The 11,738-nt window shown below is 37.6% G+C and overlaps 1 protein-coding gene across 1 annotated transcript; it reads right to left on the reverse strand.

Moving 5' to 3' along the window:
- Positions 1-552: 552 nt before the first annotated feature.
- Positions 553-1,677, reverse strand: LOC148203692 (uncharacterized). The gene has a single exon (XM_088107719.1). The coding sequence runs from the start codon at positions 1,675-1,677 to the stop codon at positions 553-555; it is 1,125 nt and encodes a 374-aa protein (XP_087963845.1).
- Positions 1,678-11,738: the final 10,061 nt, after the last annotated feature.

Here is an 11,738-nt window from a genome sequence, read left to right on the forward strand (position 1 = left end):
AACCACCTAGCATCCTTCAGTAGATGTTATACCATAAAATTTACAGAAGTAATGTCCAAGTTTATAAAAATTTACAAAACCAAAATAAAATCAAAAGAAAAAATGTCCTCAAATCACTAGAATGCCTTCCAGCAAGCGCTCTTTTAACGTCACTAGCTTGACCCAATAAAGCTCATGTTCCATCTTCATGGTTGATGTTCATATCACACCAACTCATCAACTGCTTCCGGTCCACTTTTCTGACTTTTCTGGAATGTGGATACTTTATCTCTATCACTTCATTTTCTTTGTAGTCTTTCACAACCCACAACTTTTTTTTTGAATTTCACAGGTTTACCATGTTGGTTGCATCCAGTCATCATGGACCTTTCTTCCTTTCCCAATCTTTTCTTCTTTTTGTACCTGAAACAAAAAACAATGTTTACCTTTGACCTTTGGCTTTTCATCTTCAGGGCTAGTCATGAGTACATCTTGATATGTAGCTTTATGACTAGCTTCTTCCTCCTACATCTGTCTCTCTTCTTTGAAGACATCTACAACAACTCTTTCTTCTCAGTCTTGGAACACCACTATGCCTTCATCCACATCAATGATGGCTTTGGCCGTTTTCATAAACGGTCTTCCAAGAATAATGGGTATCCTCTCATCCTCCATCTTCATCACCACAAAGTGCACCAAGAACTGTAGTTTGCCTACACAAACTATAACATCCTCTGCTATACCATAGGGATTCTTTGAGGATCCATCAACAATTAATAAATTCATCTTTATAGGCTTCACATCAAGATCACCAATATGCTCAAGTAAGGAATAAGGCATCAAGTTAACACTTGATCCTAAATCAAGTAAAGCCTTCTTTATCCTTTTCTTCCCTATAACGCATGGAATGGAGAAACCTCCTAGATCTTTTGCTTTTGGAGGGAATGGCTTCTTTTTAACAGCTTTATACTCCTTTGTCTCATCGTCTCTACGTCTTTTCTTTGTAGAAACTTCTTCCTCAGGCTTTGTATAAACTGCAATGTGCTGTAATATCTCCTTAAAAGGTACATCATTATCCAACATCTTAAATATTTTTGTAAAGTCAAATTGTTTCTCATGATCTGTTGGAAAAGGAAGAATGTCTTCACTCGTTATCTCTCTTATCTCTTCTTTCTCTTTTCTCTCTTCTTTTTCTTTTTCTCTCTTTTTTCTCTCTTCTTTTTCTTTCTCTCTTTCTAACTCAACTGTTTCAACATTTACACTCACTAACACCTTACACTCTTCCCTGGGGTTAACCTCAGTATTAGCCCCAAAATTTTTGTCAGGCCTTTCTTCCAACTGCTTAGTAATTTGACCCATTTGCATCTCCAAGTTCTTAATAGCAGCTTCAGTGCTCTTTTGAGTGGATGCAGTTGCCTGTGTGAAATGCTGAAGAGTTTCTTCCATCCTTATTGATCTTACATTAAGTGTAGCCATTTGTTGCCATAAGGTTGGTTGTTGCTGTTGCTTGTTAAATTGCCCTGATTGTCCAACTTTCCCACTTTGTCCTTGACCAATACTTGGGTATGGTTTCCACCCTTGATTAAAATTTCGCTGATGGTATGGAAATTGATTGGCCATGAAGTTAACATCCTCTAACGATTCCACTGGAAAGGCGCATTGACCATTGATATGGTCACCACCACATAATTCACACATCTGTGGTTGAACCTGTGCAACAGTCTTTAACTCTTTCAATTGTCTTTGACCAATACTTGGGTAGTTGTGCAAGTGTCTTTGTGAGATTCTCCAATTGTTGAGTTATTATCTTGTTCTGAGCTAACAAGGCATCTTTGGATTGCAACTGTAGAACTCCTTTTTGTTGAATAGGAGCTCCTCTTTCATTGTTCAGCTCATTATCATTAGTAGCCATGTTTTCAATTATTTTCGTGGCTTCCTCTGGAGTCTTCCATTTGATATTGCCTCCAGCTGAGGCGTCTAGCATCAACTTGGTTTGTGAACCAAGACCTCCAAGGAAGAATAGGACTACTTCTACTTCGTCAAATCCATGCGTGGGAGTCTTTCTTAATAGTTTTTTGTATCTGTCCCATGCATGACCTAGTAATTCCTCCATGCCTTGCTTGAAAGATGATATCTCTTGCTTCCCTTTGTTTACCTTGGATTGTGGGAAGTATTTGTTCAAGAACTTTGTCACCACAACTTCCCACTCTATAAAGCTCCCTTTTGGAAAAGAGTTCAACCAAAGCTTAGCGTTGCCTCCTAATGAGAATGGAAACAGGCTAAGTTTGATTGCTTCGTCCGGCACCCCATTTATCTTTACTGTGTTGCAAATCTCATTAAAAGTTGTGAGGTGCTCATATGGGCTTTCGTGAGACAACCCATTAAATTGGTTACTCTTCACCAGTTGGATTAATGCAGGTTTCACCTCCATATTAGCTGCATTGACTCTTGGTCTTTCTATGCTATTAAAATGCTGAGGTCCAGCTACATTAGTATAATCAGCAAGAGTTCTTATGGCATTATTATTCTCCATCTCCTCAGTGCTATGGTCAGAACTTTGTGGTGATGGTTGTAACAGAGTTTCCGGAGGAGGAAAAAGTTCTCTATATGTACGGATTCTTCTCCTCCGTCTACTCTCGTCTAGGCCTTCAAGAAGAGGTTCTGAAGTTTTCTTGCTCCTAGTTTGGATTGCTTCCTGCATACACAAGAAAACAAATCCCTAGAAAAATTGGTTAGCACAAAAAGATATAGAAGAATATATAAGATCAGAGATAAGAAGATAAAATAAAAACAGAAAAAAAATAAAATCAGAAAATAAAATAAAATAAAATAAAATAAAATAAAAACAAAAAAATAAAAACAGAAATTCAAAATTCAAGTCAAAGATAATCAATAATCACACAAATGAACTAGTTAAACCACGAGTCCCCGGCAACGGCTCCAAAAACTTGATGACAAATTTATGAACACCGAAAAACGGCGCTGATGCACAAATTTATGATCACCAAAATATGATGTCACGAACTTGTTTAACAATCGGCAAGTATGACCGAATCGTTTCAAGTAATAAACTCGGTAAGACCAAGTATCGTTCTCCCAAAGGACTCACGGCCTAGTTTAGTTATGTGATTTGTTGATTAGCTAAGACTTAAGAACGAAATAATTGGATTTTACTATGCAAAAGACGAAAATAAACATGTATGCATGAGGTTGATCAATGGCTAAAACAAAAGACAAGCACTTTCAATGAAATATATTGATGAATATGTTGTTGGGGTTTCATCTTATCCACTCTCATATATTTTAGGAATTCAACATTCAAGTCATCATTGTTAATGCCACTCTCTAAATAACCTTTCAAGAAGGCTTCTCCCTAATTACGAGTTCATACGATTCCTAGCATTCCTAATAATTAGTTTTTTTAGCACAGGAGCTTAAGGCAACCAATATACTATTGGGAGAAATTCCCCGGATCTAGACTTCCCCGTACGTTCCCGTATCGACAAAATCAATAATCATGCATTGAATGAGTTAAAGAAAGCAAGCATTGAGCAAAGAGGAAAAACCCTAACTAATGATGAAAGAAAGCATAAGTCTTAGATTAAGATGCAAGTACAAATTCCATATATGAGAGCTTCAAAAGATTACATTGATTCCCCAACAAACATACAAGGTTTAGTTCACCATATTCATGGTGAACCTAGATGAACAATAATGAAAGAATGAAGGATAAAACCCTAGAAAGGTGAAGAGGTAGCCTGAGCATCCAAGATCCTCCTTCAAAGGGGTGGAAGAGAGAGTGTTTGCTTCGTTTCTGCCAAAGATACAAACCCTAGGACGTCCTAAAGCTTATATACTATTCTAAAATTATAGAAAATCTAGGCCCAAGCCCATAACTGTGCCGCTCAGCGGTAAAGTGCCGCTCAGCGGTAAGTGCGTGAGTAGTTTCTTCCCCTCAGCGGCCATTTTGCCCCTCAGCGGTTCCAACGTGAACTCCTGAGTGCCGCTCAGCGGTAAACTGCCGCTGAGCGGCAGTTGCGGCTTCTCCTTTTGCACTTTTTGATGTCTTTTCTGATTCCATCCCTCTCCTTCTTCACTTCTTTCACCAAATTCACCTTAAAACCTGCACAAAAACACTGAAATCAAGCATAAACCTGTCCAGCTCTCTTATTTCTGAAAATATGAATAAAAGCATGATTTCAAGCTAGTTTCTAAGTGTTAAAGGTTGCTTTTAGTATCAATTTAAGCATGAAAATAATAGTTTTTCTACTGTTATCACAACCCCAAACTTAGAACTTTGCTTGTCCTCAAGCAAATAAGATGTAACTCAATCTTCAACCAATTCATATGATGGTTCACTTATTCAAAGATCCTCTTTTTAAAGATAAGTAAAAACTTCAATCAAACTTATGACCAAGAGTTCAATCAAGATGTGCACATACTTTAGTGTTCACAAAGTCATTTAAATTCCAACAAATGCTATTTTTCATGAATGATCAATCAATTAAGCATGGATGTTCATGTGTTCATGGAATATTTCCTCACTAGGTAAAGTGTTTCACTCACACACAAGTGTATAAGAGGTAATCACTCATTCACTCTACTATCACAATGTCACATGAATCAACTTTGCCTTTCATTTTACCACAATCAAAAACATTCACAAGCATGCATCATCACAAGGACTTTTCAATGGCTTATAATGTGGCTGGGCTAACAAGAAAATTAGTTTTTCTGGATCACAAAATCTTTGAGTTAAGAGAATCATAATCAACACAATTATTCTTATTTTTCCCAACTTGCCTTTTGCATTTCCATTGAGCTTTGCTTCTTTTTTTCTTTTCTTTTCTTTTTCTTTGCATATTCTTACTTTTTAGCTCTTAGCTCAATGCTTTTCCTTTTTCATGTTTTCCCAACAACCCCAAACTTGAACATTTAACAATACCACACAATATCTTCTATTTAACTCAAGGTAAGGATTTTCAATCAAGGGTTTTCAATTTATGTTCAAGGCTAAGGGTTCAAAGGATAGAACACAAAGTGTTCTCTTTTAGTGGGCTAACTTTATCAATTTGGCCAATAAAAAGGGTTCCAACAAACGGCCTTGATCATATGATGCAAAACAAGCAATTGATTCAATCAAAGAAAACCTGGGCAAAGTCATTCATGCTTTCAAAGTAATAGCATTTAACAATAACAACTCTGGAGCTCAAAACCTCACATATAAGCTCATTCACATTTGACATACACATCCTGCTTAATTTCACAATCACAATCATAATATCCTGCATTTGTTCACAAAGCTTGTGAATCTCCTGTATAAGCATTTGATGTGCACATCATCTCAACATCAATCAATCAATAAGCATCATCAAGCATTACTTATCAAACAATCACAGTTAATAGCAAACCATCATAACAAACCAGGTGTCCAATAGAGTACATCAAACCCTACTCTAAAAACAAAAACAAATAAGTTCAGAAAACTTAAACCAACAAAAGCATAAGCATATGATAGCATTCATCAGTAAATGCTATCTCAGCTCCTCATCAGTCTGAGCTGTCCTCTGTATCTTCCTCTTCCTCCTCATCTTCATCATCTTCAAATGCATCATCATCATCAGCTTCATCTTCTTCCATCTCTCTAACTGAAGCTTCAGCTGCTTCAGCTCCTCCTTCATTATGGAATTCATCCATAGTCCACCTGTGGGCAGGAGGTGTATCATACATCCCCACAATCATCTCAACAGTGGCCACCTGCCCTCTGTGAATGGACTGCAACTGAGCACCTATAAGAGACATATACATGTCCCTCATCTGGAATGGTTCTGCTTCATGTGTCTCAGCAGATGTCTGGCTCTGTGCTGGCCCTCTCTCTCTATGAGCACGGCGTAGTGGAACTGGCTGAGCTGCATCCTCACCTCCACAATACTGTCTGTAATAAGCCTCATCAATGGCTTTTCTTGGCCTTTCAAATGGTGGAACAGAAGTATCCACCCCAGCTAGCTTGCAAAGGTGAGTAATCAAGGAGGGATGTCCTAGTGGTGCTTTGTTGTTTGAGGTATTGGCGAAAACACTAATCTCATCAGCTATCACCTGCCCAATATTAACATTTAAGTTTCTGATAGCACAGTAGATGAATAGTGCCCTACTGAGAGTAATATCTGACACATATGAACATGGCTGAATGTTGGCATGAGAAAATGCCATCCAATACTTTGCAAGCGGAATCAAATCCGTCCTCCTAATGTTAACCACTAAGCCAGATCTATTCCTTTGGAAGTGTCCTCCAGGTATGCATAGTACTCTCTCCACATCCTCATAATCAACACCTTCCTCCATGCAAAGAGCAAACTGGCACTGCTCACCAGCCCACACAGTGTCCAAGAAGTTATTGATAGAATCAGGATCATACCTGATAGCATGGCCTCTGACATAGTGATGGACAAATTTATGATCACCAAAATATGATGTCACAAACTTGTTTTTCAATCGGCAAGTATGACCGAATCGTTCAAGTAATAAACTTGGTAAGACCAAGTATCGTTCTTCACAAACTAGTTTAGTTATGTGGTTTCTTAATTAGCTAAGACTTACAGACAAAATATTTGGAGTTTAATATGCAAGACAGAAAATAAACATGTATGCATGGAGTTTTGATCAATGGCAAAAAGCAAAAGATAAACACTTTTAATGATATTAATGTATGAATATGTTGTTGGGGGTCAATTTCATCTTATCCACTCTCATATATTTTAGGAATTCAACATTCAAATCATCATTGTTAATGCCACTCTCTAAAGTACCTTTCTAGAAGGCTTCTCCCTAATCACAAGTTCATACAGTTCCTAGCATTCCTAATGATCAGTTCATAAGTGCAGGAGCTTAACGACAACCAATATCATATTGGGAGAAATTCCCCGGATCTAGACTTCCCCGTACGTGCCCGTATCGACAAAACCAATAATCATGCATCGAATGAGTTAAACAATGCAAGCATTAAGCAAAGAGGAAAAACCCTAACTAATGATGAAAAGAAAGCATAAGTCTTAATTAAAAGATGTAAAAACAGATTCCATATATGAGAGTTTCACAAGATTACATTGATTCCCCAACAAACATACAGAGTTTAGTTCACCATATTCATGGTGAACCTAGATGAATTACAATGAAAGAATGAAAGAATAAACCCTAAAAAGGTGAAGAGGAAGCCTCAGCATCCAAGATCCTCCTTTAAAGGGGTGGAAGAGAGAGTGTTTGCTTCGTTCCAGCCAAAGATACCTAACCCTAGGAAACCCTAAAGCTTAAATACCATTCGTATATTACAAAAACTTAGGTCCAAGCCCATTAAAGTGCCGCTCAGCGGTAAATTACCGCTCAGCGGTAAGTGCGTGTCTTGTTTTCTCCCCTCAGCGGCCATTTTGCCCCTCAGCGGATCTCCCGTGAGTGCCTGAGTGCCGCTCAGAGGTAAACTGCCGCTGAGCGGTGACTTCGGCTTCTCCTTTTTCACTTTTTGATGTCTTTTCTGATTTCATCTCTCTCCTTCTTCACTTCTTTCACCAAATTCACCTTAAAACCTGCACAAAAACACTGAAATCAAGCATAAACCTGTCCAGCTCTCTTATTTCCAAAAATATAAATAAAAGCATGATTTCAAGCTAGTTTCTAAGTGTAAAGGTTGCTTTTAGTGTCAATTTTAATCATAAAAATAACAGTTTTTCAACTGTTATCACAACCCCAAACTTAAAACTTTGCTTGTCCTCAAGCAAATAAGATGTAACTCAATCTTCAACCAATTCATATGATGGTTCACTCATTCAAAAATCCTCTTTTTCAAGATAAGTAACAACTTCACTCAAACTTATGACCAAGAGTTTAATCAAGATGTGCACATGCTTTAGTGTTCACAAAGTCATTTAAATTCCAACTGATACAAGAAGGTCTAACACCATAGGACCCATCACAAGAGGAATGGCCAAAAAGCTCCAAGATGAATATTCTCCTCAAGGTCAAGTACTATTTGCTATCTTTGGATGGAAAATTGGAGAACAAGAAGATATGCCAAATCTGCCAAAACATGGAGAAGGGTAAAAAGGACATTTCTATACAAAAGGGGTGTACTTATCCTTCTATGGGGTTGCATGAGTAATTGTTTTTCTTCACATAAAACTTGATTTTCACGTGTTTTAGACGCTATACATGTAGCACATGGGTTCAGATCTGCCACGTGAAAGTTGAGTGCTTAGAGCCTTGAGATTAATCTATAAAATCTCATAGGAAAAGCTTGTAAATCACTTTTGGATTGTATTAAAGAATTTCTGCTGAAATGCATAGCAAATTCCTTCTCCAAGAGTCACTTCTTAGCTTGATTTCCATTGCAACTTCCTTCCACTCTAGGAAGCCTTCTGAGTTGTGAATCACCTCTCCAAGCTAGCCTCCATATCCATTCACCTTAAACTCCAAACATCCGCTGCTTCACATCCAAAACTCTTCATCAATCTGCTCACAAAACTCCAAGTCTGCAGCTGCCCATGCTACTGTTCCATTGGTTTCCGCAAGCTGTTCAAGCCTCCCTGCACCTCCAATCTCACGGATCTGCTTCTCCACATCTCCTAGGATGTATCACCAACAAATGCTATTTTCATGAATGATCAATCAATTAAGCATGGATGTTCATGTGTTCATGTAATATATCCTCACTAAGTCAAGTGTTTCACTCACACTCAAGTGTATAAGAGATGATCACTCATTCACTCTACTATCACAATGTCACATGAATCAACTTTGCCTTTCATTTTACCACAATCAAAAACATTCACAAGCATGCATCATCACAAGGACTTTTCTATGGCTTATAATGTGGCTGGGCTAACAAGAAAATTTGTTTTTCTAGATCACAAAACCCTTGAGTTAAGAGAATCATACAACACAATCATCTTATTCTTTCCCAACTTTCTTTTGCCTTTGCATTGAGCTTTGCTTCTTTTTCTTTTCTTTTCTTTTTCTTTGCATATCCTTACTTTTTAACTCTTAGCTCAATGCTTTTCATGTTTTCCCAACAACCCCAAACTTGAACATTTAACAATACCACACAAGACCTTCTACTTAACTCAAGGTAAAGATTTTTCAATTAAAGGTTTCAGTGTATGTTCAAGGCTAAGGGTTCAAAAGGATTGAACACAAAGTGTTCTCTTTTAGTGGGCTAATTTTTACAAATTTGGCCAATAAAAAGGTTTCCAACAAACGGCCTTGATCATATGATGCAAAACAAGCAATTGATTCAATCATAGAAAACCTGGGCAAAATCATTCATGCTTTCAAAGTAATAGCATTCAACAATAACAACTCTGGAGCTCAAAACCTCACATATAAGCTCATTCACATTTGACATACACATCCTGCTTAATTTCACAATCACAATCATGATATCATGCATTTGTTCACAAAGCTTGTGAATCACCTGTATAAGCATTTTAATGTGCACATCATCTCAACATCAATTAATCATAAGCATCATTCAGTATGACTTATCACACAATCACAGTTAATAGCAAACCATCACAAGAAACCAGGTTTTCAAATAGAGTACATCAAACCCTAATCTAAAAACAAATAATACTTACAAAATACTAGGTTGCCTCCCAGTAAGCGCTTGTTTAACATCACGAGCCTGACCCAAACTTTCAAGGATCAACCAACAACATCATTGTGGAAAATTGTTGCACCTCTCCCCCTAGATAAGGTTTGAGACGTTGACCATTCACCACCCAACTTCTCTGTGGATCAGCAGCAACTGGATTATATATTTCAATTGCTCCATGCGGATGCACTTCTTTTATCACATATGGTCCTGACCATTTTGACTTCAGCTTCCCAGGAAATATCTTCAATCTTGAATTGAACAATAGTACCTGTTGTCCTGGATTGAAGGCTCTATTCACCAACTTTCTGTCATGATAAAATTTAATTTTGTCTTTGTAAGCCTTGGATGAATCATATGCATGTAATCGCATTTCTTCAAGCTCCAAAATCTGCCGTCTGCGTGTGCATTGAGTTTCATAAGGATCAAAATTCAAGAATTTCAAAGCCCATAATGCTTTATGCTCCAATTCTACTGGCAAATGGCATGCTTTCCCATAGACTAATTGAAATGGTGATAATCCCATAGACGTCTTCATTGCTGTCCTATAAGCCCAAAGAGCATCATCCAATTTGAGAGACCAATCCTTTCTTGATGAAGTCACTGTTTTTTCCAGGATCCTTTTTATCTCCCTGTTAGATACCTCAGCTTGTCCATTGGTTTGTGGATGATAAGGTGCAGCTACCTTATGTTTTACTCCATAGTGTTTGAGTACTTTCTCTAGCTGATAATTGCAAAAATGAGACCCTCCATCACTGATCAACACTCTTGGAGTGCCAAAACGTGAGAATATCTGCCTCTTCAGGAATTTAATTACCGTGCTAGCATCATTTTTAGGACAAGCTAATGCTTCCACCCATTTACTCACATAATCCACTGCTACCAGAATGTATTCATTGTTGAAAGATGGAGGGAAGGGTCCAACAAAGTCAATACCCCAACAATCAAAAACCTCAACCTCTAAAATACCTTGTAAAGGCATCTCATGACGTTTAGTGATTGTCCCTGCTCTTTGACATTTGTCACAATTTCTAGCATGATTATGAGCATCTTTAAACAAAGTTGGCCAATAAAATCATGATTGAAGGACTTTTGCTGCTGTTCTTTCTCCATTAAAATGTCCTCCATAAGGTGAATCATGACAATGCCAGAGAATTCCTTCTGCTTCTTCATTTGTAACACATCTCCTCAGAAGATTATCTGCTCCAATTTTGAACAAATAAGGATCATCCCAAACAAACTGCTTGGCATCATGCAAAAATTTCTTTCTTTGTTGCCAAGTTAAGTCTTCCGGCATGACCCTTGTAGCTTTGAAATTAGCCATATCAGCAAACCAGGGTCTCTGCTGAATATACATGAGTGATTCATCTGAAAAAGATTCCCAGATTTCAGACTCCTTGCTAGTGACCTCATTGTTGACTAACCGTGACAAATGATCAGCAATTAAGTTTTCACTTCCTTTCTTATCACGGATGTCTACATCAAATTCTTGTAATAGTAATACCCATCTAATCAGACGTGGCTTAGAATCTGGTTTTGTCAACAAATATTTGATAGTTGCATGATCTGTATAGACAGTCACCTTGGACCCAATAAGATAAGGTCTAAATTTCTCTAGAGCATACACAATAGCAAGAAATTCTTTCTCGGTTGTAGCATAATTCAATTGAGCATCATTCAGAACCTTGCTAGCATAATAAATTGGATGAAACTTTTGTTCTTTCCGCTGGCCAAGGACAACTCCTATTGCATAATCACTTGCATCACACATTAATTCAAAGTTTTGATTCCAATCTGGCGCTACAATTACTGGAGCTGACACTAACTTCTTCTTCAATATGTCGAAAGCTTTCAGACAGTCTTCATTCATCACAAAAGGCGCATCCTTCATCAAAAGATTACTCAATGGTTTAGCAACTTTCGAGAAATCCTTGATGAATCTTCTATAAAACCCAGCATGACCAAGAAAACTTCTAATCCCCTTTACATTTGTTGGTGGAGGTAGTTTCTCAATGACTTCTACTTTAGCTTTGTCTACCTCAATTCCTTTAGCAGAGATTTTATGCCCCAATACAATTCCTTCAGTTACCATGAAATGACATTTCTCCCAATTCAAAAC

The sequence above is a fragment of the Vigna umbellata genome, chromosome 2, assembly GCF_029865625.1.
Source record: "Vigna umbellata cultivar VRB3 chromosome 2, Vumbellata_1.0, whole genome shotgun sequence".
NCBI lineage: Eukaryota > Viridiplantae > Streptophyta > Magnoliopsida > Fabales > Fabaceae > Vigna > Vigna umbellata.

Bases quoted from the DNA above. Each gene is read 5' to 3' on its own strand.
- LOC148203692 (XM_088107719.1), bottom strand. From the start codon at position 1,677: ATGTGTGAATTATGTGGTGGTGACCATATCAATGGTCAATGCGCCTTT.